We start from the raw sequence: 26,005 nt of genomic DNA on the forward strand, positions 1-26,005 counted from the left end.
TAATTATCTCAAATTAATCCCTGTGGTTTTTTTTGCAATCTTAATTGTAATCTTTGAGAAACCCAGAAATAATTGAAACATGATTTCACCTTGATAAAAAAGTAGACCTCCTGTCTAATGTAAAAAAAAAAAAAGAATCTAAGAAAGGACTGATACTTTTCTTCCGTGTATCTGTGTTCATTATAGTACAGGTTGTTCCCAGCACATATGCTACTGTGCTACAATACAAATGCATGTTTTTGTCAGTGAAAATTTACCCAGATGAGATTAAACAGGAATCATTTAAAACCTACAGAACATCAACCCATGTGAAATTATGAGTTGGGGACAACTAGTTCTTGCTAGTTTAAACTATAATCTTCTGTGGAAAAAAAAAAGCAGGAAGCAAACGTACATTTCACATCCTGTACTTGAAATGTACATTATCCATCACCCCTTTTCCTCGGTGATAATGGATACTGGCAGTACTGCCCAAAAGTCTGTCTAATTTTCTATATTTATATTCCAAGTAACTATTTTAAAGAAGTCTTTTTTTAACAGTTTTCCAGTGCTAATGAACCTCTTTCAGACTTTGACTGCTTTTTCACTGCATGTCTTATTTTCTAAGAACACACTGATCATAAGCTGCCATGCTCTGATAGGAGCAAATAAGTGAAAAATCAGCCAAAGCTTTTTCAGGAAGCCTGGAAAACTATTCATTAAGACCACTTTAAAACACCAGGAGCAGTTTGAACTGGGGTTAGGTACACTGTGCTACCAACTAGGATGACATCATTCGAAGATTCAGGAAACTAAGTAGGGTCTTTATTCCCCCCAAATTTGAATAAATCTATTTTTTAAATTTGTTTTTTATTATGTTATTGCAGGTGCATTTCACTAATTACAATATCTTTGAAAAAGTTGTATCTTTTCAGATTTTTTTTTTTCACTGACCAAAAAGCCACAAGGAAGAGGTAACCTTGGAAGAAGGAAGAAGATGTGTTCTACTGGGGACTGCTGGCTGCACACAGAGGCTTATATGTGCAGATGTGTGCAGCTTCTTTAGGCATGTCTGCTCTTGTTTGTCTGCAGCTGGTGGCTAACGCCGTGCTCTTCACCAGTGTGAACCTGTCGGGGGTGTTTGTGAGGATTCTGACCGAGCGTACTCAGAGGAAGGTTTTCCTGCAGGCGCGCAACTGCATCGAGGAGCGTTTGCGGCTGGAGGACGAAAACGAGAAGCAGGTGAGGCGTGAACTTCAAACTTCACAGCTTCTTCAGAAGTTTTTTTTTTTTTTTTTAAGTGTTCAGGTTCCAGCATATTCCAACAACCTGCCCACAGGCATGCAGTAACTATGACAGCAGCTATTTAAGGAAAGAACAATTACTGAGGCACAAGCTGCAGTGCCACACATTCCTCCCCCTCCACGCACACCTACATGGAGGGTTTTAACTAAGCAACAATCAGGCAACTTTAACCCGCAGAAATTCTCTTTTTCTGAGCCGCACCCATCTCATCCTGCACTTGTTAAAGAGAAAATTAATTATTTAATGTGTTCAATACGCCTGAATATACATTCTCCGTTCGTTTGACACAGCGCTTACACACTTTGCACCTGTTCTTTGTAGATTAGGAGAAGATATGCTGTGTTTTTCCCCAGCAGTAACAGGCTCCCTTCTGACAGGCAATTATACAAGCAGATTGCTTCCATGGCCTCCCGACTCTAGTAAAGGTCATGGTTTATTTAGGAAAGAGAAACACACAGACCTCTGATCAGGATCTGCCAGCAAACCTCTGCTGCTCTGAGCACAGGTCTCAGAGTTGATGATCGCCTATCAAGCGGCGTGAAACATGGCTATGTTTATCGCTCAGGGTGTGTGTTTGAGCAGGATCAACAGTTCTTATTGATTCCCGAAGAAGAAAGGGCTATATTCGGTACGCCTTTGTGGAAAACCGGCTTTCCTGCTCAATTTTCTGAAAAGGGAAGCGATTCAAAACTTCCTCTTCATTCATTAAATCAAGTAAGCGAGGAATCTGTTACTTTTCATTGCCTTTCCAACAAAGGCAGTCTGGTTGAAATGAGATTTATATGAATAAAAGGTTCTCCATCTCTGAGAATGATTGATCAGAGATGGAAACTCTCGGTCTTTTTTTTCTTGTCTCTGAATTTAGGAAAAATTTATTAAGAGAAATAAATTGAATTATTACGTGAATGCAGCATGGAGTGACACTGCCAGAAATTCTCTGTTTCCTTCCATTTCTTTCTTTTAATTCGAGATGTATGCAAATGTTTCTCTGAGACAACAGAGGTGACAGTGAGTGATTTTTTTTATCTGCCAAAAGTATTCACACCCCTTGAACATTTCATCACTGTACAAACAAATAACAGGTGACTTAAAAAATGCCATCAGTATTGATTTTCTAGTTATGGAAATAAGCAAATACTCCAGAGCAATTTCCAGAACAGAGCAAAGTTTCTTTATAAGCCTGTTTATAAGTTGTGGACTGCAGAAGATACTGCCTTCTAGACTGCAGACTTGTTGAAGACGTTCAACATAGCTCTGCAATATTACTGCAACAACCTAAGCTTCTTGAAGAGATACATTTGTATTTCAATAGCTGTCCTTCTTCTACAAAAATATGCTTTTGTGTCTTCCTTTGAACAATGTCTTTCAATCTCACTTCCGTAGAATTCAGATTTATTAATGTGTGATTAATAATTGTCTTGTAAACACATACTCCCATTTGATCTGTGAGGAGGCATCACAGGCTTCTTCTGTTAAATTCTCTCTGTCTGACCCATATGTTTATGATCCTTATGTCTTGGTGGGTTTGCAGCAGTGAGTTGTGAGATGTTTAAAGGATTGAATATGGTCTCTAAATCCTTTGACTTTCATGATGCTGCTAATGTTCACTAATGTACTTTATATAACCTCTGAGGACTTCAAAGAGAAGTAGTATTTATACTGAGATGAACATACACAAAGATGGACTTTATTACTTATTTCTTCTGAAGTAACATGTTTGTACTTGGTTCTATTTAGGGGTACATGTGTAAAGGATGCTGAAAACAAATGGAAAGGCAGTGTTTTATTTTATTTATTAAAACTTTTGAGGAACCACTTCTCACTGTCTTTCTTCCCATAGTTAGGCACTACTTTATGCTATCTATCACATAAAACATGTAGAGATTTGTTGATATCACATAAAATTGTGTGTAAGAGTTCTAAGGGTAATGATAGTTTTGATGGATGATTTTGTCAAGCACTCGTTGTTTGAAACAGTGCAAGAGCAGAACTAAAAGAATAAAGAGGCTGAATATGGGAACAGGGGATGTGAGTTGACATTATTTTAAGAATTTAGTCTGTCCTAAGCAAGAAAAACAACACTTTATCCATTTTATAGCAATTAGGTAGTTGCAAAGAAATAATAGCTTGTGGAAAATTCATCGACAGCATAATTTTTATAACACTATCTAGGGTTGACTCAAAATCTGGGTTTGGTTGCACTGCTGCTTCAGCACACAGTTCAGAATCAGATATAAGGGGGGATCTAATTTAGTTTCATTATTCGACTGGCTGAAAATCAATTAGCATGACTGATTTGAGTTCTGCTTGAAAACAAACATGACCACAGCTCATTGGATTAGCCTGAGGACTTTTGGCTGACATTTTGAAAAGTTATTCATGCAGCCATTAATTTCACCAAGCCACCATGCAGAGTAGTGCAAATCAGATTCTCCACTTCTGACAACATTTTATAATTTTATGCATTTCTCTGTTGTGGTTTTCAGCTTGCATTTTTGTCCTTAGTTTTATTTCTGTGTTCGACTTTCTGTATTTTCCATTTTGTTTATGCTTTCTAGAAAAAAGATTCCCAGTGAACCCTCTCAAAATGAGTGTACCACAAATTTGTTATTATAAATAGAAGAGCTACAATGCTGGTCATGGGTAGCATTGGCACAGATGGCATATATTTATGTTAGGCTTTTAATGGTTTATTTAAACTTTTCAGTTGTTTATTGTGTACTGTGCATAGGTTACACAACAAACAACTTCAGTGATTTTAGAAGCATTTTAGAACATTCATACATGCAAACCTATGGGGAAAATAATTGTGCGATGATTTTGGTTTATTAATAATTCCTGTCTCACAAGTTCTTAGTGAAATAAAGTGGAAAGAGATGAGGACATTTTTAAATATTAACAGACAATTATAAAAGTGTCAGGCAATAAAAGTGGAACAGATTAATAAAACAAATGACTTAATATTTCATGCATGTGGTCATGGCACATGTTTTCATAATTTCCACACTTAATGAAATGCCTGCAATAAGCTAAACTGGTTTATTTTCAGCAGGTTTGACAGCTGCTACTTTACAGCTCTTACTTACTTTTTCTTGTGAATGGAAATATGGCCTTACCTCTCCAAAGCTGTGCAGCACGGCTGCAAGATGATTCATAGTGCGTTTACAATCATTTGACATCCTGTGAGAATTTGAAGTATGCTTCATGGTGCTGCAACTCAGATGTTTTGGATATAATAAAAGAGCCAATCGATTAGGACTGAGTCTATTCTTGGCTCCTTTGTTCAGAATTAGTCAATGTTGTCTCTAAATGAATCTTTTTACTTTGTAACTTGAAGTAAAACAGAAGAACCTACCCTTAAACTCTGACTCCACTGGCAGCAGAGGTTATTGTACGTACTAAACAAGCATGCAAGAGTCTTTTTTTTTTTAATAATTTTTTTAAAGAAACAAATACACTCACTTAAGTTGAGGCAAAGAATAGTGGAAGATTTAACTAAAAATTATTTGTCGCCCACCTTATGCTCAAGAATTTAATTCCAAAAATGACTAAATGTGAGATTAATGAAAAGTACTTTCAATATTTGCTTATGGTTTTACTTTTCAAAAAGTAATTTTCATGTGACAAAAAAGTCTCAATGGATTGCAAATTCTAATTTATTTAACATGACTGTAAGGTTTTAAAAGAAACTCCTGTTAAAACCATATAAGGGAAAAAACTTTATCTTTCCACCAGATTTACAAAGCAGATTTCATTAAATACATGTAAATACAGCTGATGGCAGCTTAATTCCAGGCTGCAGGAGTGTTATTGTCTCTAAAATCAACTATATTCTCAACACCAAATGCTCAAGGTCTTTGAGATATCTTGACATTTTTAGTTGATTCTGTGTCTGGGTTGAAAGATTGAGCAAAGAGGATGAGAACTACAAACATATATACTTTTTTGGGTCCATACAACACAAAAAGAAAGATCCTCGTGTCAATTAACTCTTTGGCCTCCACCTTTCTTCTCTACGTCTCTGTCTTCAGCTAATATTAAGTCAGTTAACCTTTAGCTTGATGTATTTACTCTTCAGAAGTCTGGTTTGTCTGTCTGACTTGTTGAGAACTTTCAGATGTATTAAACTGGAGGAATGTGCGTGAGGGTCTGGTTTAAACTGTGAAAACATTGTAACTCTGCTGCTGAATAGGCCAAGGGGCGTTTTGAGCTGAGACGGTAAGCGCACCCGTACATGGTCAACCGTTGGATAGCATTTACAAATAAGTGGCATAAACACTGTGTTAAAACCACTGACAAAAGGTGGGAAACCATGACTTTCTTTAATCCTTCAAAATGCAAAATTACATGATAGCTTTCACAATCTACTCTGCTCATCAAAACACTCCTGCCTATTCATGACATGTTGGTTTGTCTGTGTTGCAGAATGTCATCAACCTCTATGATTTGTTGTTGTGAAATGTGTTAGCTTTTTAATCTCCACCTTTAAAAAAGGCAGAAACAATGTGCTGAGTACATAATGAGCAATGCTCTGCAGACAGAAATAAGGTAACTGTATTTGATTATGTACAGCAGCAATTAGAATCCTTGTAATTTTATCCATCAGTAACAATGCCTTGGATTCAGGAAGGATAGAATGCTTTTGGTCCTGGTTGTGAATCTCTGGAACAGCTCCACACCCTCAGCAGAGATGTGGAGGGTGCATGACGTTCGCCCAATCAGTTTACATGTGTTTTGTGAGCTTGAGTTCAACTGTATCCCTCTGGGAGTCAGTATTTTTTATTTTTTTTACCAGGTGGTCGCAGGTGTCCTCCAGCAGATGTTGTGATCAAATAAATACATAAAAATATGCTTCTGGTTGTCAACTTTGTACCCATGCACACATGTTCTCCCCATATGTGCGTGGGTTCTCCCTGAGCACTCCAGCAGCCTTTCTAAAAAATAAAAAATAAAGAAATGTAATTTGTAAACATAAACAAAAAATAAATGCCTTTCCTTTCAATTGACATATAAAACAATTTTTTATCTTCGAAAGCTCTGGTTTCTTCCCCCCCGACTTGTTTGTGTGCCTCTAAATTTGATAATGCATGTGGATGCCTTTACAGAATTAGCCACAACATGTAAGGCAGGGTTACAATGTTCCACAGTTACATTCTGCATTGTTAATGTATAGAGAGAACACCATGATTTTCAACACAATTTAGAAATGTTGAAAAAAATGATGTGCAAAAACATTATCCCTGAGCAAATACCACAGTAGATTTTTTTCACAACTTTTCTTCTGTTCCTAAATAACTACCAGCCTTAATTATTTATATATTTATATATATATATATATTTTTTTTGCACAGCTCGTTTAATTAAAGCACCTCTCATCTCCGAGAACTTGAAGCTATTTGTTCTGGGTGTAATTTACATAACAACATATAAATACTGTCGGGCATTCCCTGGCATGCATGCATAATGAATTACTTAAATGTGGACAAACTGTGTCAGCGGAGAGAGATTGCATTTGCTCTGCTGCCTTATTTTATGAGTAAATTCTGCCTCGGTGTTGAGTTTTAAAATGAAAAGAATGCATAAAGTCAGATTTGCACTCATTTAGCACCAAGAAATCACTTTATGAAGTTTGATATTTGCACTTGAAATGTGCATTTTGCAAAATATCCCTGCTATTCTGGAGAGGACCGTTGTTTAACTCTGACATCTCCAGCTGTAGTTCCCAAATGCCACAACTGCTTTCAATGATCTCTGTTTTTTACGTACATTATTAGTGGCTCTATGTCATATCTTGATCTTGTTTTGTGTTATACCTTATTTAGTTGTCTGCCTTCAGGGCAGAACTTTGGACTTCTTGCCATTTGCAGAATTTTGATTATTTACTTATATATATATTTATCTATCTATTTTTACTTTCTATTTCATTTATTCTGTTCAAACAAGCACAGAATACAATTCTTTCATTATTTTTACAGAAAAAAATGCCCCAGCTAAGTTATGTCATCATTTTATATAGATAATGCATATGTAGAAAAAAAACATAAAGTTTCTTAATAAATTTTTTTCAAAGTGAATTCACTGACAAAAAACAAAACAAAAAACTGTCACAGACAAGGATTAGGTTGTATAAGGCAACTATGCTGAAACCGTTCCCCAAAAGTTCAGCGTTTAACTATGTTTTTCTCTACATTTCTAAAAATAAAATCCTCATATCTTCAGCGAGAAAGAGACAACTCCTGGTGACTTTGTTTAATGCAGTTCGAAGTCCTAACACTGCCTTCTTTCTGGCTTCGCCTCCTCCCTCCTCAGGAGCGTCTGCTAATGAGCCTGCTGCCCAGAAATGTTGCCATGGAGATGAAGGAGGACTTCCTGAAGCCACCAGAGAGAATTTTTCACAAGATCTACATCCAGCGCCATGACAATGTCAGGTATGGGGATGTCGTGACAACTCAGTAGGTGTGCACAGGGAGTGTTTTCACTTTTTCAGGTGTGACATTGCAGTTTACCAATCAGAAAGGAAATCAGACCTCTCTGATTTACATAGACTTACTTAACAACAGTTAAGAAGAGTATAGTCATATCTCTTAAATTTGAAGTTTCTGACAGTTCTTCCTGCTTTTGTTTCTGCTTCATCTTCCTGGCTGTCACACATAATGCCAAAGCTGATTTTTGTGTGCATCTCAGTGGAATGTAAGAATTATTGAGACAAGCAACCACCAGCAGGCAGAAACAGTAAGAGACTAACTGGTAAAGATATAAGCAGATGTTTCCCCTCAGGGTGATGACTTCAGAACCAGAGCAAAAAGTTAGGGAATAAGAGACGAGGTGTTCAGTTAACAAAAACATGAGCTGCTGAGAAAGAAGTTTATGTTTTCCCTCAAAGGCAACAAAACAATCTTTAAAGTTTGAAGGAGAGTAATTAAACTATAGTGGCTTTTAGAAATATGCTTAAACTTTATCATTTTGAAGCATTAACGTAGCGTTTGAGTCAGTTAGAATCTGACATCCACTTTTCCTGGGTATGAAAGTCATCACAATTTTGGCATTTTAACAATTTACTTCAGCTTTTCTAAATATTGACATTAAAGTGAAAAAAAAACAACAACAAAAAACAGAAAAAATAAAAAAGGTAATTTAATTCATGGTAGGTAATTTATGGTTTCAATAAGAAACCAGCAGAAATACCATAGGTTAAATATTGGATGGATGGACGGATGGATCAGATTTTCTTATTTAATTTTTATCTTTAAAGATTTTGACAAAAAGCTAAATGCAAACAGTTGACTTTATTTTAACTGCCTGTCTGTCATAATTGAGCAAATGACCAGAAAGTAAAAGGAGCATTACCTGAGGCGTACAATAAATACTGATCTTTCCCTGTATTTTTAATTAGCTCTTTTAGTACTCCCTTTACTTCGCAGCTGACATAGAGTGTGAGAACCTGACCCGACTCTGAGCTGATTTCATTCCAGTGAGGCGTTAAAGAGAAAAGGAGAGGTGCATTAGTGCTGCTTAGTGTAGGAGTCGAGTGTTAGGTAGCATATCAACAGCACTTCTGTCAAGAGGGAGTCCTCAACTCTTGTCTGTCTGCCTGTATCATTTTAGTTCTGAGTGTACATCTCCTTTGCGATCACAACATGGGAGCAAGCAGCCTCATCACCACACTGGCACGCCGCCAAATATCCCGTTATTTCTTCCAGCAAGCCAGCTCCTGCTTGCCTCTGGGGCTCTGCTGCAAGCACACGCATCAGAACAGGGCTTTTTTAAAAAAAAAGTAGGGAAAATATTCTTTATGTAGCTGTGCAGGGGGTTGCACCCACGATCAGGGTTCCTTTGCTGTTTCCCTGAGAACATTTAATCACACATGCACTTGGCCAACCTTGCTGCTCTCGCCTCACCATCCACACATCAGTATGACCCGTAGCACGGAACCATTCAGTGAAATATTATACAACAGAGCTCTTCAGCTGAGCGACGGTCGTGATCCCAGCTTTGCATACATCAGGCTCCAGAGCAACTGCACCAAGCAGCAAAAGAGCTTGGTTGACATAGTCACGATGCAGGAAGGGGGAAAAAAAGGTATTCTACATAAAAATGCAGCAGTAATTATAATCTCTGAGGAAGAATTAAGAGTTTGGCACCATTTATCTGGATGAATTTGAAATCGTGCTTCTCTATGATTTTGATGTGTTTAGATGAGCACGTTTTTAAAACCATCCTATTAACATCTCTAACAATAGTCGGGCTTCAACAATGGATCACAAAAGCAGGATTTTTATGAATCAATGTAATATAATCAAGAGCACACTCTTCTTCAAGGTTTCAACCAAACCCGACTCTTTAGTCTACACATGTGGTGAATATAGTAGATTGTCACATGTGCAACAAAACCAGAACTTTCTTGAAATTATTTCTTAAAAAGCACAGAACTATACCATTGAACATTGATATTTTTCAGTGCTTTTTGTTTCTAATAGGTTAATTCATAAAAATGTACACGTTGATATAAAGGTAGTTATCTACAATTATGCAGTTGACACTAAGGTTCAAATCGGCATCAGGACCCCAAATTTGCTCCACCACTTGAAATCTGTTCCGCATAAAGAACACAAACGAAACATGAAATGCGCCCGCTGCAGAGCCGAGCCAGCATGTCAACCTTACATGGATGATGCAAAGTACTTTCCTGTAATTTTTTCTGGATGAGGTGTCTCTGAACTTGAGAGTCAATTATCATGATTAAGCTAAATCCCACTCAAGCTTTGATGCATGCTCCACTGAGAGCAGTGAGTTTCCACCGAGTCAATAAGATCCATAACACCTTGTTTTGCTGCCATCTGGGCTGCCTCTGAGCAAATGAACGAGGGGCTAAGTGGTTTTCAACACCTACTTTGTGCACTACTTCAGTTAGCCAGCAGCAGGCAATTCAGCTCTGTAATTGATTTAGTGGCTGGCCTAAAAGACGCCTTCACTTATCAGGGATTGGATTATAGTACTTGCTGTTTGCTTCATTGCTGATCACTGTTAGCCAATTACTCTTGCTTCAAAGTGATCTGTGTGTTTAGCTGCAAGGATGGAAAACACAGCACAGTAGCACAATGCTCTATCCACATTCTCTTTTGACATTTTTGTATTAAAACACCAAGTACTTTAGTTAGTCTAAAACAACAATGGAGGAATAAAATGCAGATTAAAATGTCTTCTTGTTCTTTTCTCCAGCATCCTGTTTGCTGACATTGTGGGATTCACCAGTTTGGCTTCTCAGTGCACTGCTCAGGAACTGGTCAAGTTGCTGAATGAACTCTTTGGGAAGTTTGATGAACTGGCAACGGTGAGTTTCCTTGTTTAACATAAAACATCTGGCTTCAAATGACAATGACAACTTAAAGAAATTTAAACAAGAGATGGAACAGATGGAGCGATAAGATTCCCAGTCAAATTTGTGTTAACCTGATGAAAATATATAAATGTTTGATATGAAAATATAATTTCATAGATCAGTTGAACAATTTCCCTTATTATTTTCTGTTGTCGGAAAAAAATAGCAGACAATTGACTTATGTCTGAGTACGTCTTATAGGGTGCTATGGTTAAAAGTATCAAAAGAACCGCTAAAGTTCTATTTAATCTGATGTGTCCGAAAGCATGTGCGATCTTTATTAGTGCATTTTCTGTCATAAGATGAGCTCTTATCTCAGAGTGTTTTTTTTTCTTTTGGAATACTGCAAGGTTAAATGAGTTCAATTGATCCAGAACAAGTTTCTCTAACATTTTACTCAAAAATGGTCAATGTTCTCTTTCCTCTCCTTCACAGAACAACTGCTTTTATACAGACTACAAACAAGAAACGTTTGAAGCTAGTGGCTTGAATGGATTTCACAATATTAAGATAAAATGGGTTGAGACCATAATGAAATATTCTTTTCTAATTAGTGAAACACTGAGACAGTCAGAGAAATGCACATTTGTCTTTAGATATTTTATTTTGAAAATTCAGAGGTCAGACTTGAAAGAGAGAGAAGAAAGAGGAAGAAGAAGGAAGAAGAAGTGAAACTTAACACATATAATTCTTATTTTATATCAATTCAGTCACGTACACAGGGCCTTCCACCTCTCTTCTGTAGGGAGTTCCTCTCAGTCTTTCCCATCTCTGGTTAATTTCTACATCTGTCCCTAAATCAAACCTGGTTCAAAGGAGGTTCTGTGGAAAGGAGAAGATAGACATCTCCTCTGAAGCCTCCGTTACCTGTTCCATAAAAAAAATCATCTTATCAGGAACATTTATTATCAGTTCTTTCTTCCCAGTAAATAAGCTAAAGGTTTTTTTTTTTTTTTAAAAAAGACCAATTAAACAGCATGTTTCAGTTCTTTGTAAAGAAATACTAAAAACTGACATTTTTTCATCATTGAGCTTTGCTTTTGTAATTTGACAAAATGCAATAAGTTGTTAATGTTAACACTTTTTATAAATCTTGTATACTTTTGAAAACTGAGCAACTTTGAAAACTGTTGTGTTCTATCCAACGTTACTTGCTAAATACAATTTTGGGAACCCAACAGGACTTTCTGTACTATTTGCTACTCTGTGGTCTGTTTTACTAGTTTCTCTTCCAATTAGTTAAACGAATGTAATAAGATATTGGGACATACCATCTGAAATGTGCATAGTTCTATCATTACTTTCCAAAAAGCTTTTGTTCCTGATTTTGTCAGCTGCCAATAAGAATGAAGTTTAAAACTACCCACACAATCCAATTCCAAACAATTATTTCTATTTTATTTTATTCTGGTAATTCTGGGGCTGTTGCAAGAACTGAAGTTTATTTGTACTGTCTGTGCTCAGGGTGCAGATTTTTTCTTTTTATTTGTGCACTTAAGCTGACAATAAATATTGCAAACTTTCTTCTATAACTTTTGTTAAGAAATAATGTCACTGAGCCATCCTGCTCAGCCCACAGCCATGGAGGCAGCTAGTAAAGTCGTGTTTCAGTGAGTTGTTTGTCTCCAAGAAAACTGAATGTATTATTGAGTCCTGCAACTCATTTCTTATACCAAGCCATATATGCATTGATCCAAATTGTGAAAGTAAGGCTGGAGAAATTGACTGACACTGAGGAGGAGGAAGAGGAGTTGAAGAAGGTCAAGAAGTGGAGATGAGAAGGCCGATTTTCACAGAGAGATGAGGGCTGAGGAGGAGGATTGTTTAAGTGTGAGTGCGTGAACATGTATGTGTGTGATAAGGCCCAACCAAGACTACTGTTAATGTGTGCAGAAGCACACACTGTGCATTAATAAGCCAATGCAGGGTTGTTCTCCAGGAAAGGAGATTAGGTGAGAGATAGGTTATCTGCCGGCAGACCGCTATAATCATATTAAAACTGCATGAGCCACACACAGCCACACACATTCCCGTTTAGGTCACCTCAGAGGACATTTCATCGACTTACATAAATTACAACATCGCCTTCACTGTTTCCATCTATCCACATATTTTCTAAAAACGTCTTGTCTTGGTTGTAGCTGCAGGGTGGAGTGTATCCCTGCTGTGATATGGCGGGAGGCGGATAACTCTCTAGACAGGTTGCCAGTCCCTTACAAGCTACTGCTATCCTAAAGCAAGTATTCACATTATTCTTTTATAAATTGATGCGAAACACATTTTTCTGTGGGTTTGCTTCTGTCTTTATAAGAAAATCTGCTGCTGTGTGGTCTGTATTAAATACTATCTTCTGGAATAGTCTAAGAAAATCCTGTGAGTCACACTTTGACTGGTCAAGATTCTTGTGACTGTGCGGACTGTTAACCTATACTGAATACATTTTCATAAAACCGTAATTAAAACTCAAAAAGTGGTATCGAAGAAAAATAATCATGAGTTTTGAACTGTAGTAACAACTATAGTCCAGATTTATCAAATAATCTGTAATGCTTTAGTTAGGTTTTGATTTAGGGACAGATGGGACCTGCTTCATTCTGTGTGCACCGTGTTCATCTTGTTGCTATGAGCAGTAAAGTCTAATGGGCTAAACAGGAGCTCTATTCTGCTATTACTTGTTGAACAGAAGGATATTTTCTCTGTCGTGATGTTCACTTTTTAATAGGAGAATTTCTTTAAAAGCGGTGCATCTGAAGTGGCAGAATAATGAAAAGCCTCCTCCGTTTATAAGGACGATTGAACTTGGTTGAGAAAATGCCTACGCTCGAGAAAAATCACAGCTTTACACTGATATATAAGAACAAAACCCAGCTTGAAAGCACACATGCTAATATAAACAAAAGTTTTGAATGAAAATGAGTAGTTGGAAAAAAATCCTATCTGACATCCATCCGTCCGTCCGTCCGTCCGTCCATCCATCCATCCATCCATTCAAAAGCAACTAATTATCAATCAGCCATCCATCATACAGTCACATCTTTAAACAAAACAGTCAGTGTATTTAAACAAACCAATAATGACAAAAAAAAAAACGATATAACTTCATAATTATACAACATTCTTCTGAGTCAATATTCTTCCTTATACACTGATAGAATATTATATCTTACTATTTCTTAAAAGTAAAAATTGATCTACTCTCTTTGATGTCTCCTTTTGGGGGAATCCCAAGGCGATCCCAGCTCTGCCAAGAAGAACAGAACAATCCTTTCAGTGTGTACTTTGTTTTCCTCTGGGTCTCCTCCCAGTGGGACATGCTTGAAACACTTCACCAAAGAGGCGTCCAGGAGGCATACTAACCAGATGTCACCTCAGCTGGCTCCTGTCCATACAATTCACTGCTTGGCATAGTTGTTTATTTTAATTGTACTGTGCAGATATAATGCTGTTTTTATACAGTTCTAGAAAAATCCTAAGAATAAATGGTCACTGAGAACTTTCTCCCAACCTCTCCTGCCTCAAGGCCAGAAGATCTCATCAGATGGTTTACTCCTATTTTATAACCACCATACACATGCACACAGGCAAAGTCACATGATCTGCAGGATAATCCCTGTTGAGTTAATTCTCCATTGCCGCGATCAGTCAGGGCTTAACGTAGGGAGATTGACTGAAGGGACAGAGAGAGCAAGATAGAAGTGATATGTGACTCACTAGCACTGAACTAATGCTCTGCAAACCCACATCATGGACATCTTGTGATGAGAATATATTGCATGCATGTGTGCAGCAGCTGCATCCTAATTGAGATTTATACCCTGCCGCGCTAGCCAGAGAGAAATTTGCTTTGAAACCAGCCTGTCACAGCTGCTGAGCTCGACTGTTGTGTACGCTACACGACACATTTGTCCCCTGAGGGTTTAAACTAAACTTAACCACCATGGATACAAACCTAAACAAAACCTTCAACCAGGTGACAGGTGAAGGCAGGTATGCATCACCTGGCCTCTAAGTCAGCAGGTTTAAACTCTCAATTTTTTTTATTTATTTTTCCCCGGAAAACAAACAATGCTCCTGTTCTCCTGAGACGTATCTTTCTGTCAGTTGACGACTCCTCTCTCGTTTCTTCTCACGCAGATGCTCAAATTCGCACACGCAAACACACTTTTCTGAATCTTGGGCAGGGATAATCATCCACGTTCCGAATTCTCATATCCTCCCACGCCAAAATCGTTCTGCTCCCGTGAGCGGAAAACCAGAGCACCCCATCTTCTCTCTTCTCATCTCTGCCTCTCACCCTGCAGTTGCCATGAATCCTCCCTATATCTGTGTGCATGTGGGTGTTTGCGTGCATGTATGTGTGTTTGTCACTCACAGGCTGCCTGTAGGGGAAGCTTTGTAGGGTTTGCCATCATTATGTCTGATAACTGAGTGAGACAGGGAACCCTGTGCATGAAACCAAATTGAAGTACAGTGTAGTACAGGGTGTTCACATGTAAGAATGCGGCTGTTTGTGTTTTCTTGACTGGTAATGTTCTGCTAAGGTGCGAGTTTATTTTTGTACGTGTTCTGACTTCACGCACAATGTGCTCTGTGACAAATAGAAGGATCTGTCGGGGAATGTGTGGGCGGGATTCTACTTCAAGAGCATGTCGGAGCAATTAGAGTTGGCCCCAACAACAAACGCACAAATGGTTTCACAACCACCATCTCTGATTTACATGTTCAGGGGTGCAGCTGCAGCTCGTAGACTGTGTCAGTCATGTGTCAGGTGGAAGGAGTTGATGTTCGTTGATGTTGAAGATTTAGCTGACAAATGTAGAAGCACTCACAATTTATTTTAATTTAATCCAAAGTGGGTTTTTTCTTAAGTTGCATGTTTCTTGTATTCAAATGAACCAAGAGAAGCAATTTTGAAACGTCAATTTTTTTATGTGAATCAATGAACTATTAAGTTGTTGGGGTGAAACGAGATCTTATGACATAATATTTCTGTTCTAGTTATTGGTTCTTCAAGTTGGAAACGGGACTTGTTGAAAAATTTTACGGTTTTAAGATATTTTTTTGAAGTCAAAATATATAAGATATATATTCAATGATATAAAAAAAACAAGAGAATGGCACATAAAAGATTAAAAAACGGTATTTATGAGTGGGAAAAACAACATTTTTTTTTCACCGATGTGGTTTTGTTGTCGTAATTCTGTTTTCATTTGGTTGTGATGCATGATTATTAAACTACATCCAACATTAGTTGGAAGTTGAAAGGTTTGGAAATATTGGCACCATTTTGTGTACCTTCAAGTTGACTGCAACTTGACAGTACACAGTCAAGTTCTGCAAAGTTTTGCTAATTATGTCATTATTTGACTTAAATATGTTGAAACACCTTCATCCAAAAGTTGTGAGTGACTTTTTATTTGTAAAAATGGCAATAATTTTGCAATAGTCCAATGTTTGCTGTGTAGCAAGTTCTTAATTGGTTATAAAACCACTTCAATTTAAAGGTTATTACATATTTTAAAATTTGGAGAAATCAGTCTCTCCAAAGAACTGAACTAAGTGTGTCATGTTTTAAGTATTCACTTGTGCTCTTCTTCATGTCTTTGCAGGAGAATCACTGCAGGCGCATAAAAATATTGGGGGACTGTTATTATTGTGTGTCGGGACTTACACAACCCAAGGCAGACCATGCCCATTGCTGTGTGGAGATGGGATTGGATATGATCGATACAATTGCGTAAGTAACAAATACCCACAGTGAAAACAAATTCATCCCCGACAGGCCTGTGTGGCATCACAGAAGGTTTTATTTAAGGGAAAGTGATTCATTCTTCTTTGAAGGAAAAGAATGTATTGAACTTTTTACTTTGACTTTTATTTGTTCTAAATAAATTGTTTCAACTGAATCATTTCAGTTCCTTTAATTTCACTCTTTAGATGTTATTCTAGGTTTATCTACCAACACAGAAATGCAACAAAGTTTCATTGTGATTTCTGGAAATTAAAATATAATAATTTCCAGCAATCTGGAAACTGTTTAAATTTTAGATTTAATAATGCAAAGTTACATTATTTTTAACGTTTAATCAGGAATCCTTTTATAACAAATTTATGTCAGATTTTGATTTCTGGGTTGATGTCAAGTTGTCATAATGGAGACATTTTGAATAATGTCAACTTTGTATTAAAAGTGTCATAAATATTCATAAAGACTTTTATCATGTTCATGACAGGTGGTATGTCATGTTTATGACGGTGTCATGGCAGTCTTATTCACAACCTGTCAAATAAAGTGTTACCAAACATTCCTATGTGGGATTTGAAAACAATTCCCTTTTAACCTGGGGATTCAGGGATTTTCTGTTCCTCAGCATTGTATACAACTGACTGGAAGCTCCAGCCAACTGAAGGACAAACAGGAATGTTTCTGTATTTGACAAATTACCAGAAAGATTTTTGGTCTCTGTAGTAATTTTACCCAAACAGAAAAAACAAAAACACCTTGAAAAAAACGGACACCACCACACATTCTCTTTCAAGCATATTGCCACAAATAAATGGCACCTTTACCTTATTGTCTCATATGAACACTCACTGACCTGTTTGTCCCCTGCTGCTGTGTCTGAGTGGAGGGATGCAGCTGAAGGAATGCTTTATCTCAGAGGGCAGACTTCTGCTGTGCATACTCATCCATTTGTGTGTGTGTGTGTGTGCGTGTGTGTGTGTGTGAGAGGGAGAAAGAGAGACATCCCTCCTTCAACCTGGCTGACACTTTTACTTTTTCATTCATTTTGTATAAACACATAAACCCACAATTTGTAAAGCCTTTTGTGCGCTCAGATTTCTTCTTCAGCTCCATGTCACGTAAAAGTGACAGATATTCAGCTGTCGATGAAAAGCTGAAGTGGTTCACTGGAGAGGAAAGGTTTTGGCAGTAAGACGATGCTACAGGCCTACTGTAAAAGAGCTGTAATGTAAAGTTAGAAGTGATGGCTACACACTTTATAAAAAAATTCCCTTCTCACCCACCGCGGGTGGTTCTTATCCTCTGAGCTCGGGTCCTCTACCAGAGGCCTGGGAGCTTGAGGGTTCTGCGCAGTATCTTGGCTGTGCCAAGGACTGCACATTTCTGGACTGAGATGTCTGATGTTGTTCCTGGGATCTGTTGTAGCCACTGCTCCAGTTTGGGGGTTACTGCCCCGAGGGCCCCGATGACCACAGGCACCACTGTGGTCTTCACCTTCCAGGCCCTCTCCAGTTCTTCCCTGAGGCCCTGGTATTTCTCCAGTTTCTCGTGCTCCTTTTTCCTGATGTTGCAATCACTTGGTATTGCTACATCTACCACAACGGCTTTCCTCTGATGTTTATCCACTACGACAATGTCTGGTTGGTTCGCCATTACCATTTTGTCTGTCTGGATCTGGAAGTCCACAGGATCTTAGCTCTGGCGTTCTCCACCACCTTTGGGGGTGTTTCCCACTTTGATCTCGGGGTTTCCAGTCCATATTCTGCACAGATGTTTCTGTACACTATGCCTGCCACTTGGTTATGTCGCTCCATGTACGCTTTCCCTGCCAGTATCTTGCACCCTGCTGTTATGTGCTGGACTGTCTCAGGGGCCTCCTTGCACAACCTACACCTTGGGTCTTGTCTGGTGTGGTAGATCTGGGCCTCTATTGCTCTGGTGTTTAGGGCCTGTTCCTGGGCGGCCAGGATGAGGGCCTCTGTGCTGTCCTTGAGTCCAGCTTTTTCCAGCCATTGGTAGGATTTACTGATATCAGCCACTTGGGTTATTTGCTGGTGGTACATCCCATGTAGGGGCTTGTCCTCCCATGATGGTATCTCTGGCACCTCAACCTCCGTTCCCTGTTGTCTGAGACATTCACTGAGCACATTGTCTGTTGAGGCTTTGTCCCTGATGTATTTATGGATCTTAGTTGTTTCGTCCTGGACAGTGGTTCTCACACTCACTAGTCCTCTGCCTCCTTCCTTGCGGCTTGTGTACAGTCTCAGGGTGCTGGATTTGGGATGGAACCCTCCATGCATGGTTAGTAGCTTTCTAGTCTTAATATCTGTGGCTTTTATCTCCTCCTTTGGCCAGCTAATTATTCCAGCAGGGTATCTGATTACTGGCAGGGCATAGCTGTTTATCGCACGGATTTTGTTCTTGCCATTGAGCTGGCTTCTCAGGACTTGCCTTATTCGTTGGAGGTATTTAGCTGTGGCTCCTTTCCTTGTGGCCTCATCGAGGTTGCCATTTGCTTGTGGTATACCTAGGTACTTGTAACTGTCCTCTATGTCTGCTATTGTTCCTTGTGGGAGTGAGACTCCTTCTGTGCGGATCACCTTCCCCCTCTTTGTGATCAGCCGACCACACTTCTCTAGTCCGAATGACATCCCAATGTGCTGTCAGTGCTGTAGATCCTGGTGGTGTGGATCAGTGAGTCGATGTCTCGCTCACTCTTGGCATACAGCTTGATGTCATCCATGTAGAGGAGGTGACTGATGTTGGCCCCATTTTTGAGTCGGTATCCGTAGCCAGTCTTGTTGATAATTTGGCTGAGGGGGTTCAGGCCTATGCAGAACAGTAGCGGGGACAGAGCATCTCCTTGGTATATGCCACATTTGATGGACACTTGTGCAAGTGGTTTGCAGTTGGCTTCAAGGGTGGTTTTCCACAGCCTCATCGAGTTTGCAATGAAGGCTCTCAGAATCCTGTTGATGTTATATATCTCTAGACATTCAATGATTCAAGTATGCGGCATTGAGTCATAGGCTTTCTTGTAATCGATCCAAGCCATGCACAGGTTGGGGTGTCGGGTTTTGCAGTCTCGGGCAACTGTGCGGTCTACGAGGAGTTGGTGTTTGGCTCCTCTGGTATTTACACCGATACCCTTCTGTGCCGTGCTCATGTGTTTATCCATGTGTTTGCTTATCTTGGCCGTTATGATGCCTGACATGAGCTTCCAGGTTGTGGAGAGGCAGGTTATTGGTCGGTAGTTGGGTGGGACTGGACCCTTTGATGGATCCTTCTGGATTAGGATTGTCCGCCCTTCAGTTAACCATTCAGGGTGAGTCCCACTTTGTAGCAGCTGGTTCATTTGGGCTGCCAGTCGCTCATGGAGAGCAGTGAGTTCTTTAGCCAGTAGGCATGGATCATGTCAGGCCCTGAGACTTTCGCTCATTGGGGCCGTGTATCCCCTCACTGGGTGGGAACTTGTAGTTAAGTCCCCACAGTCCTGACATCCGGGTTCCTCCCTTTTGCCGTAGCATTTGTGTTGTATCTCGTCAATCTCAAGTTGTGATAGCAGTTGCCGTTTGCGGATGTTGGAACACTGAGCTACTAGTTGTTTAGCGCTTAGTGTTGACTGGGGATGTCGAAGTAACCATTCCTTCCCCAGTCTTTGCATGTAACCCCTCTGACTAGGGTTACTTGAGTAGTAGCATTCCAACAGATCCACATTTTCATCTCTCGCCCATTTCCATCTTGTTCCAGTAGCCCATTTGTCATCAAGGTGCTCTGGTTCCCAACACCTGACGCAGACCTTGTTTGGCCGGGCGACGTCTGAGCCGGCATGTTACGCAACTTAGTATCTCTCATGGTATGAGGTAGGCAGTAGCTTGAAGGGTCTTGCCTAAGGACCCAGACTGGATTCGAACCCTGCCCTCTCGGGTGATATACTGATGCCTTATGTATTGAGCTATCCAGTCAGCTATATATATATATATATATATATATATATATATATATATATATATATATATATATATATATATATATATATATATATATATATATATATATATATATATACACACACACACAAATATACATAGTTAGAAATCACTACTAGTAAGCAGTCTGTCTTAGATGTATAAGGACAGACAACTTAGTATTGATCCTGATTCTGATCCCCTTTATTATTTTTTGCTTATTCACCCTGTCTGGGTACCCAATCAAGTACCCATTAATGAATGGGTACTTGATTGGGGTTGGATGAGTCTACACCAGAGGTGTCAAACTCCAGTCCTCGAGGGCCCAGTGGCCCTGCAGTTTTTCGATGTGCCACAGGTACAAAACACAGGAATGAAATGGCTTAATTACCTCCTCTTTGTGTAGATCAGTTCACCAGAGCCTCGCTAATGACCTAATTATTCTAGATGATTAGGTGTGGTGCAGCAGAGGCACATCTAAAAGTTGCAGGACACCGGCCCTCTAGGACTGGATGTTGACACTCCTGGTCTACACCATGCAAAGTGATGAACAACTGCAGAGCCAGAGAGCGATGCAGCACTGTTAAAACAGTTAAAAACAGTTTCAGATAAATTTAGGAAGTTTCCTTCCGACTTTCTTGAAAATCACGCTGAGACGAAGTGACTTTTATTTCCAAATTATACAGTGGTACAGTCGTTAACTAAGACTGAACTAACCCACAGTGAAAAAAGGTGGGAGAAAAATTTAGCCATTATTTCTATTGTATCTTTTTAGTTTCATTAAAGCATTAAAGTAATTTGAGTTACATTTCAGTTTTAAAAAGCAATATTTGAAATTAACAAATACTTTACAAATCTGTGGAGTGTGTGATCAGAATTTAGTGATAATAATTTCTATTTATCTTGTTTTATGTCTTCCAACAGTTCAGTGGTGGAAGCAACCGAAGTGGATCTGAACATGCGTGTTGGGCTGCATACAGGACGGGTTCTTTGTGGCGTGTTGGGCCTGAGGAAGTGGCAGTATGATGTCTGGTCGAACGATGTCACACTAGCAAATGTGATGGAGGCTGGTGGGCTGCCTGGGTCAGTAACGACTGTCAGAACTTGTAGACTGAAATGAAGCAGCACTCACAGGGAAAAGAAAGGATAAAAAACTGTGTTCAAAATGTGTCAATTACATTTAAGTTGTGTTCCATATAAAGAATTACAGGAAGTCAGAAATGAATAAGATTAGCCAGATGTTGATGTACGTCAAACACTGCTAATTTTCTAGTTAGGAAAACATTTAGTGTATGAAGAAAAGAATACCTACGCCCTTGCGGCTACAATTCAATTTGAAATAGAAATTAGCAACCAGATGCTGCTAATCAAACGCGCTGGATTATCTGATCATCATCAGTGTAACCAGCTCTACAGGATCAAGCTTTGCTCCAATATTTTTTTTTCTGTTTTTAGCTCTCTCCCAGTTTTCATCAACTCTGAAAAGATTCTCTGTGACTGCAGAGGTAAAGCTGCCCCACAGCATGATGCTGCTGGCACCAAATCTCATTCTGGGCATTCAGAATGATGTGGAGTTTATTATTATTATTATTATTATTATTATTATTATTATTATTATTATTATTATTATTATTATTATTATTATTCAAATATACATGTCAAACAGATTAACTTTTGTCTAAAGTTCTCATCAACTTAATCCCTGACCTGATTATGATGCTGTTTGTTCTCTAAAAAATCTCTGAGCCCATAGGTTGATTATTTACTATTTAGGTGTCTTTTGATGATACTGGCAATATGTTTCTGTTTATTCAAGGGATCTTTTCGTTGAGAAATACTGCTAAATAAATTACCAGAATTCAATATATTCTACCGACTGGTTCAAGGTGGGACAGGAGTTACCTCATGAACGAGTTCTGAGCCCCTTTTTGTCTTTGGGAAATAATCAAAGAGACTATATTAAATCAACTGGTGTAGCTACATGTCCAAAGATATGAATAAAATGTCTTATTCCTTCTGAAGTCATCTTATTCATAATGTTCTAAAATTATTTAAAGCCTTTGTGGGATTTTTCTTTAAAAATACAGCATTGAAAACCAGAAACAGGGCTGAGCATTGGTAATAAATTTCAGTTTACAAAAAGCCATATACAGTAACAAACAGATTTGCATTAAAAACACTGTGAAATGAGGTCATCTCTTTGGCCCAGTTTGGTCCTGTTATACGTTAAGTAATAAGATTTTACCTCTCCACATAAGATTAAATGAGTCATTAGGATGAAAATGTTCTTACTGTGAAGAGTTTTGAGCAAACTGAGGAGCTATTAGCCCGCTAAAAATAATGAGGAAGGAAATGATTTAAGATGTCAGCAGCGACTTTTAACACCAACTACTTTCATCTTGCTCTCAGTAAGGTGCACATCACCAGGACCACCCTGGAGTGTTTGAACGGAGACTATGAGGTGGAGCCAGGCTTTGGCCACGAGAGGCACGCCTTCCTGCAGAAGCACCATATTGAGACATTCTTCATCGTGCCTTCGCACAGACGTAAAGTACGGTTCAACACCTCTTTCATGCTTCTTTTTCCCTACCAACAAAAACTTGAGAAATGCCACAGCTGTCAGTGTCATACAGTAATAATAATCCTCTCATGCAGAGGGAGAGACAGAGCATGTGCTAAGCTGGCATACATATGGGTAGTAAAATTGTCTCTCACACACTGGACATATGTGTCTGCGTGTGTGTGAGAGTGCGTACATGCATGTCATAGTGTTTTAAATCCTCAAAAATCCACAAACATGTATACACAAGCAAAAGCTTGAGATGTCGAGGTTTTGTAACCTTAGTTTGGTTGTTTTTTTTAAATATAAACAGCAATTTTATATTGTTTGTGATTTTAAACTTGGCTCCTGACTTATACAATTTGAGTCTTCCAATTCGGAAAACGAAGATGCAACACACCTTGATTTTTAAATATATACAACTCTGCAAACGTTTCATCTTTGCTTACAGGCAGAGAGACGACATCAATAGTTTGTTTGACTCCAACTATACTTATATTAGAACCTGGAAAGATGGGAGTTAAAACAAGTCCAGTTTGCTATCATTGCTAACATCCCCTGCTGTCTCAACTTTCAGATTTTTCCTGGGATTATCCTGTCAGACATCAAACCAGCCAAGAGGATGAAGTTCAAGACAGTGTGCTACCTGCTGGTGCAGCTCATGCACTGTAGAAAGATGTTCAAGGCCGAGATCCCATTCTCTAATGTCATGACCTGTGAGGACGATGACAAGGTATGTGATTTGCTCAGCAAGGCTCGAGATCTGTCCATTTTTCTAGCCCTGCAAAATGGTTGTGGAGTCTATAATCTACACACAGGATCAAACATTATGATTAAGATTAATGAATATGTTTACATTATAAGTACCATATTGGTACATTTCATTGGACAGGATGAAACAAGATGTCTTTATTCATATCACTTTTGCTCTGCAAAAAATAATTTTTTTGCTAAAGAATATTTGCATAAAAGATACGTTTTCTACAAGACTCTCATTTATTTTATTGCATGTTTTTTAAAATAATTTTAGTATTACTAAGTTAAATTAGCAATAATATTATTAAATTAAAATGACTAAAGTGCAAAGAAATGAATTTCAGACTTCTCATTTACCAGTTTTATAATATTTGAAAAGTTAAAACAAGTCTAAAATGCAGTGTAAATTGTTGTTGGATGAAAACAAAAAAGTAACTTATGACCTAATTTGCTTTTGAAATCTAGTAATTAGTAAAGTAACCAAGTTACTTTTTGGAGGATTAATCAGTTAAGAGTAGATGGATTACTTTTTGAAGGTAACCATGGCAACACTAGTGATGAAATAGGGTTCTAGTTTCAAGAAAATGTGACCTTTTTCACGCTTCCGGGTTTTAAAGCGGATGTGGGGTTGGACAACTTCCGGTGCCTATAGCGTTAGCATTAAAAGGCTAGGAAAATGTCTCGGTCTCGGCGCATTTGTTTTTGTTCAGTCCCTGGTTGTTTATGTGGGGCAAGAAAACAGCCTTATCTGTCATATCATGCGTTCCCGACGGATCCGGACCAACGGAGGCAGTGGATCCAGGCGATCCGAAGAGATGAAGGTCCGGACTTTTGCATAAAGACGGGGAGCACTTTCGTATGTAGCCGCCACTTCACACCGGAGGATTTTGTTAGCGGATCCACCACCAGCCGCCTTAAAAGTGGAGCTGTTCCTTCCCTGTTTGTCTGGAATAACTTCACTGCACCGGCAATGAGAGAGTCTGCTTTCGAGAGGACTAAGAAACGACAGTTTGTCCTCTCAGAAAGCTAGCCAGGCTGAAGATGGTACTGCGGACCATGATCCACCCGCAGGTAAACGTCTAATAAAGATAGTACATTGTATATATTTTCCATGTAAGATAATTTCAGTAAAATATAACTGTTACTATAATATTATTATTATTATTATTATTATCACATAATAATGGAATTATGAGATTATGTGGTTATGTATTTTGTGGAGCGATGGCTGTATACATACATGCTCCCACTCACAACATGTATTGATCTTCACAGAAGTAATGTTTCAAATATATAATTAAAACTTATTGCTAACCGTAGGTTTTGCTATTTTATTTTGTGGTTTTACAGGTGCACTTGATGAAGCTCTGGATTATATCAAGGAGTTGGAGGCCAGACTTCAAAAAGTGGATTTGTCTGCCACACTTTTTAGCCGCTACTGTGCCTCTGATGACCAGATCCGGTGTTCTACACCAAATTTCCATCCGAATGTGTGTTGCGGATCTTCTGGAAGTCCATTGCACCCTCTGCATCACGCCTGGTGTACTGGACCAGAGCACAGAAACTTGGAGAGGAAGCATGTGCTGAAGCCAGCCCTGCCCGCTGCATGCCTCTGATTGATGAGTTCCTGATGTACTTATTCAGGGTAGCATTGGGCATGAAGGAGCAGCTCATTGCACACGTTTGCTGGTGGATGAATTAGCCGCTGCGATTTCCTCCGCATCAGCGAAAAAAGGGCCGGCAAATTAAGTAAGGACGATGAAAAGGACCGGAGGAGGACAGCCATTTTTCAGAGTACTTGAATTACAGTCACCAAAACAGGAAGTGCCACAGCCCCATCTACAGCTGTATCTACAGCTTCCGGTTGCCGTGAAAAAGGTCTATTGTTCAATGTTGCAATAAGGACATGACTGAATGAATAAATTTAAAAAACTTAATTTTAAGGTATTTTTGCTTTAGTTTTATAAATATTGAGCAGTTTATCACATCACTTATGATTGGAAAAAAAAAAAAAAAAACATCATAAGCTTCACAGGAGTGGCCTGCCTACCATAATTTCACCAAAATGCATCAATGTTTTATTTTTGAAGCAACTAATATCAATACCTGAAGTAGTCCAAATATTACTTGCCTCAGATATGACTCATTTTTCAACAATATAAAGTTTTCTAAACAATAAAAGGGAAAAGAGGCAAAAATTAATCTATGAGAGAGTTGTATAGAACAAACACACACATCAGTACCCCCAGACAAAGCAAGCACTGAGATATGATGTAAACAATGTCTTGAATAAACAAATGGCTCACACTGCA

The 26,005-nt window shown here is 38.7% G+C and overlaps 1 protein-coding gene across 1 annotated transcript in view; it reads left to right on the plus strand.

Moving 5' to 3' along the window:
- The window catches only part of LOC129377558 (adenylate cyclase type 1-like), a 47,350-nt gene that overhangs the window by 3,225 nt on the left and 18,120 nt on the right, over nucleotides 1-26,005 (plus strand). Inside the window, exons 2-8 of the mRNA XM_055057596.1 lie at nucleotides 1,072-1,221; nucleotides 7,594-7,712; nucleotides 10,504-10,615; nucleotides 16,273-16,400; nucleotides 21,302-21,460; nucleotides 22,787-22,928; nucleotides 23,515-23,670. Coding sequence (XP_054913571.1) covers nucleotides 1,072-1,221; nucleotides 7,594-7,712; nucleotides 10,504-10,615; nucleotides 16,273-16,400; nucleotides 21,302-21,460; nucleotides 22,787-22,928; nucleotides 23,515-23,670 — 966 coding nt within the window. The remainder of the gene's footprint in view (nucleotides 1-1,071; nucleotides 1,222-7,593; nucleotides 7,713-10,503; nucleotides 10,616-16,272; nucleotides 16,401-21,301; nucleotides 21,461-22,786; nucleotides 22,929-23,514; nucleotides 23,671-26,005) is intronic.

Source organism: Poeciliopsis prolifica, unplaced genomic scaffold (assembly GCF_027474105.1).
Source record: "Poeciliopsis prolifica strain line A6 unplaced genomic scaffold, Auburn_PproV2 SCAFFOLD002, whole genome shotgun sequence".
NCBI classification, from domain to species: Eukaryota; Metazoa; Chordata; class Actinopteri; order Cyprinodontiformes; family Poeciliidae; genus Poeciliopsis; species Poeciliopsis prolifica.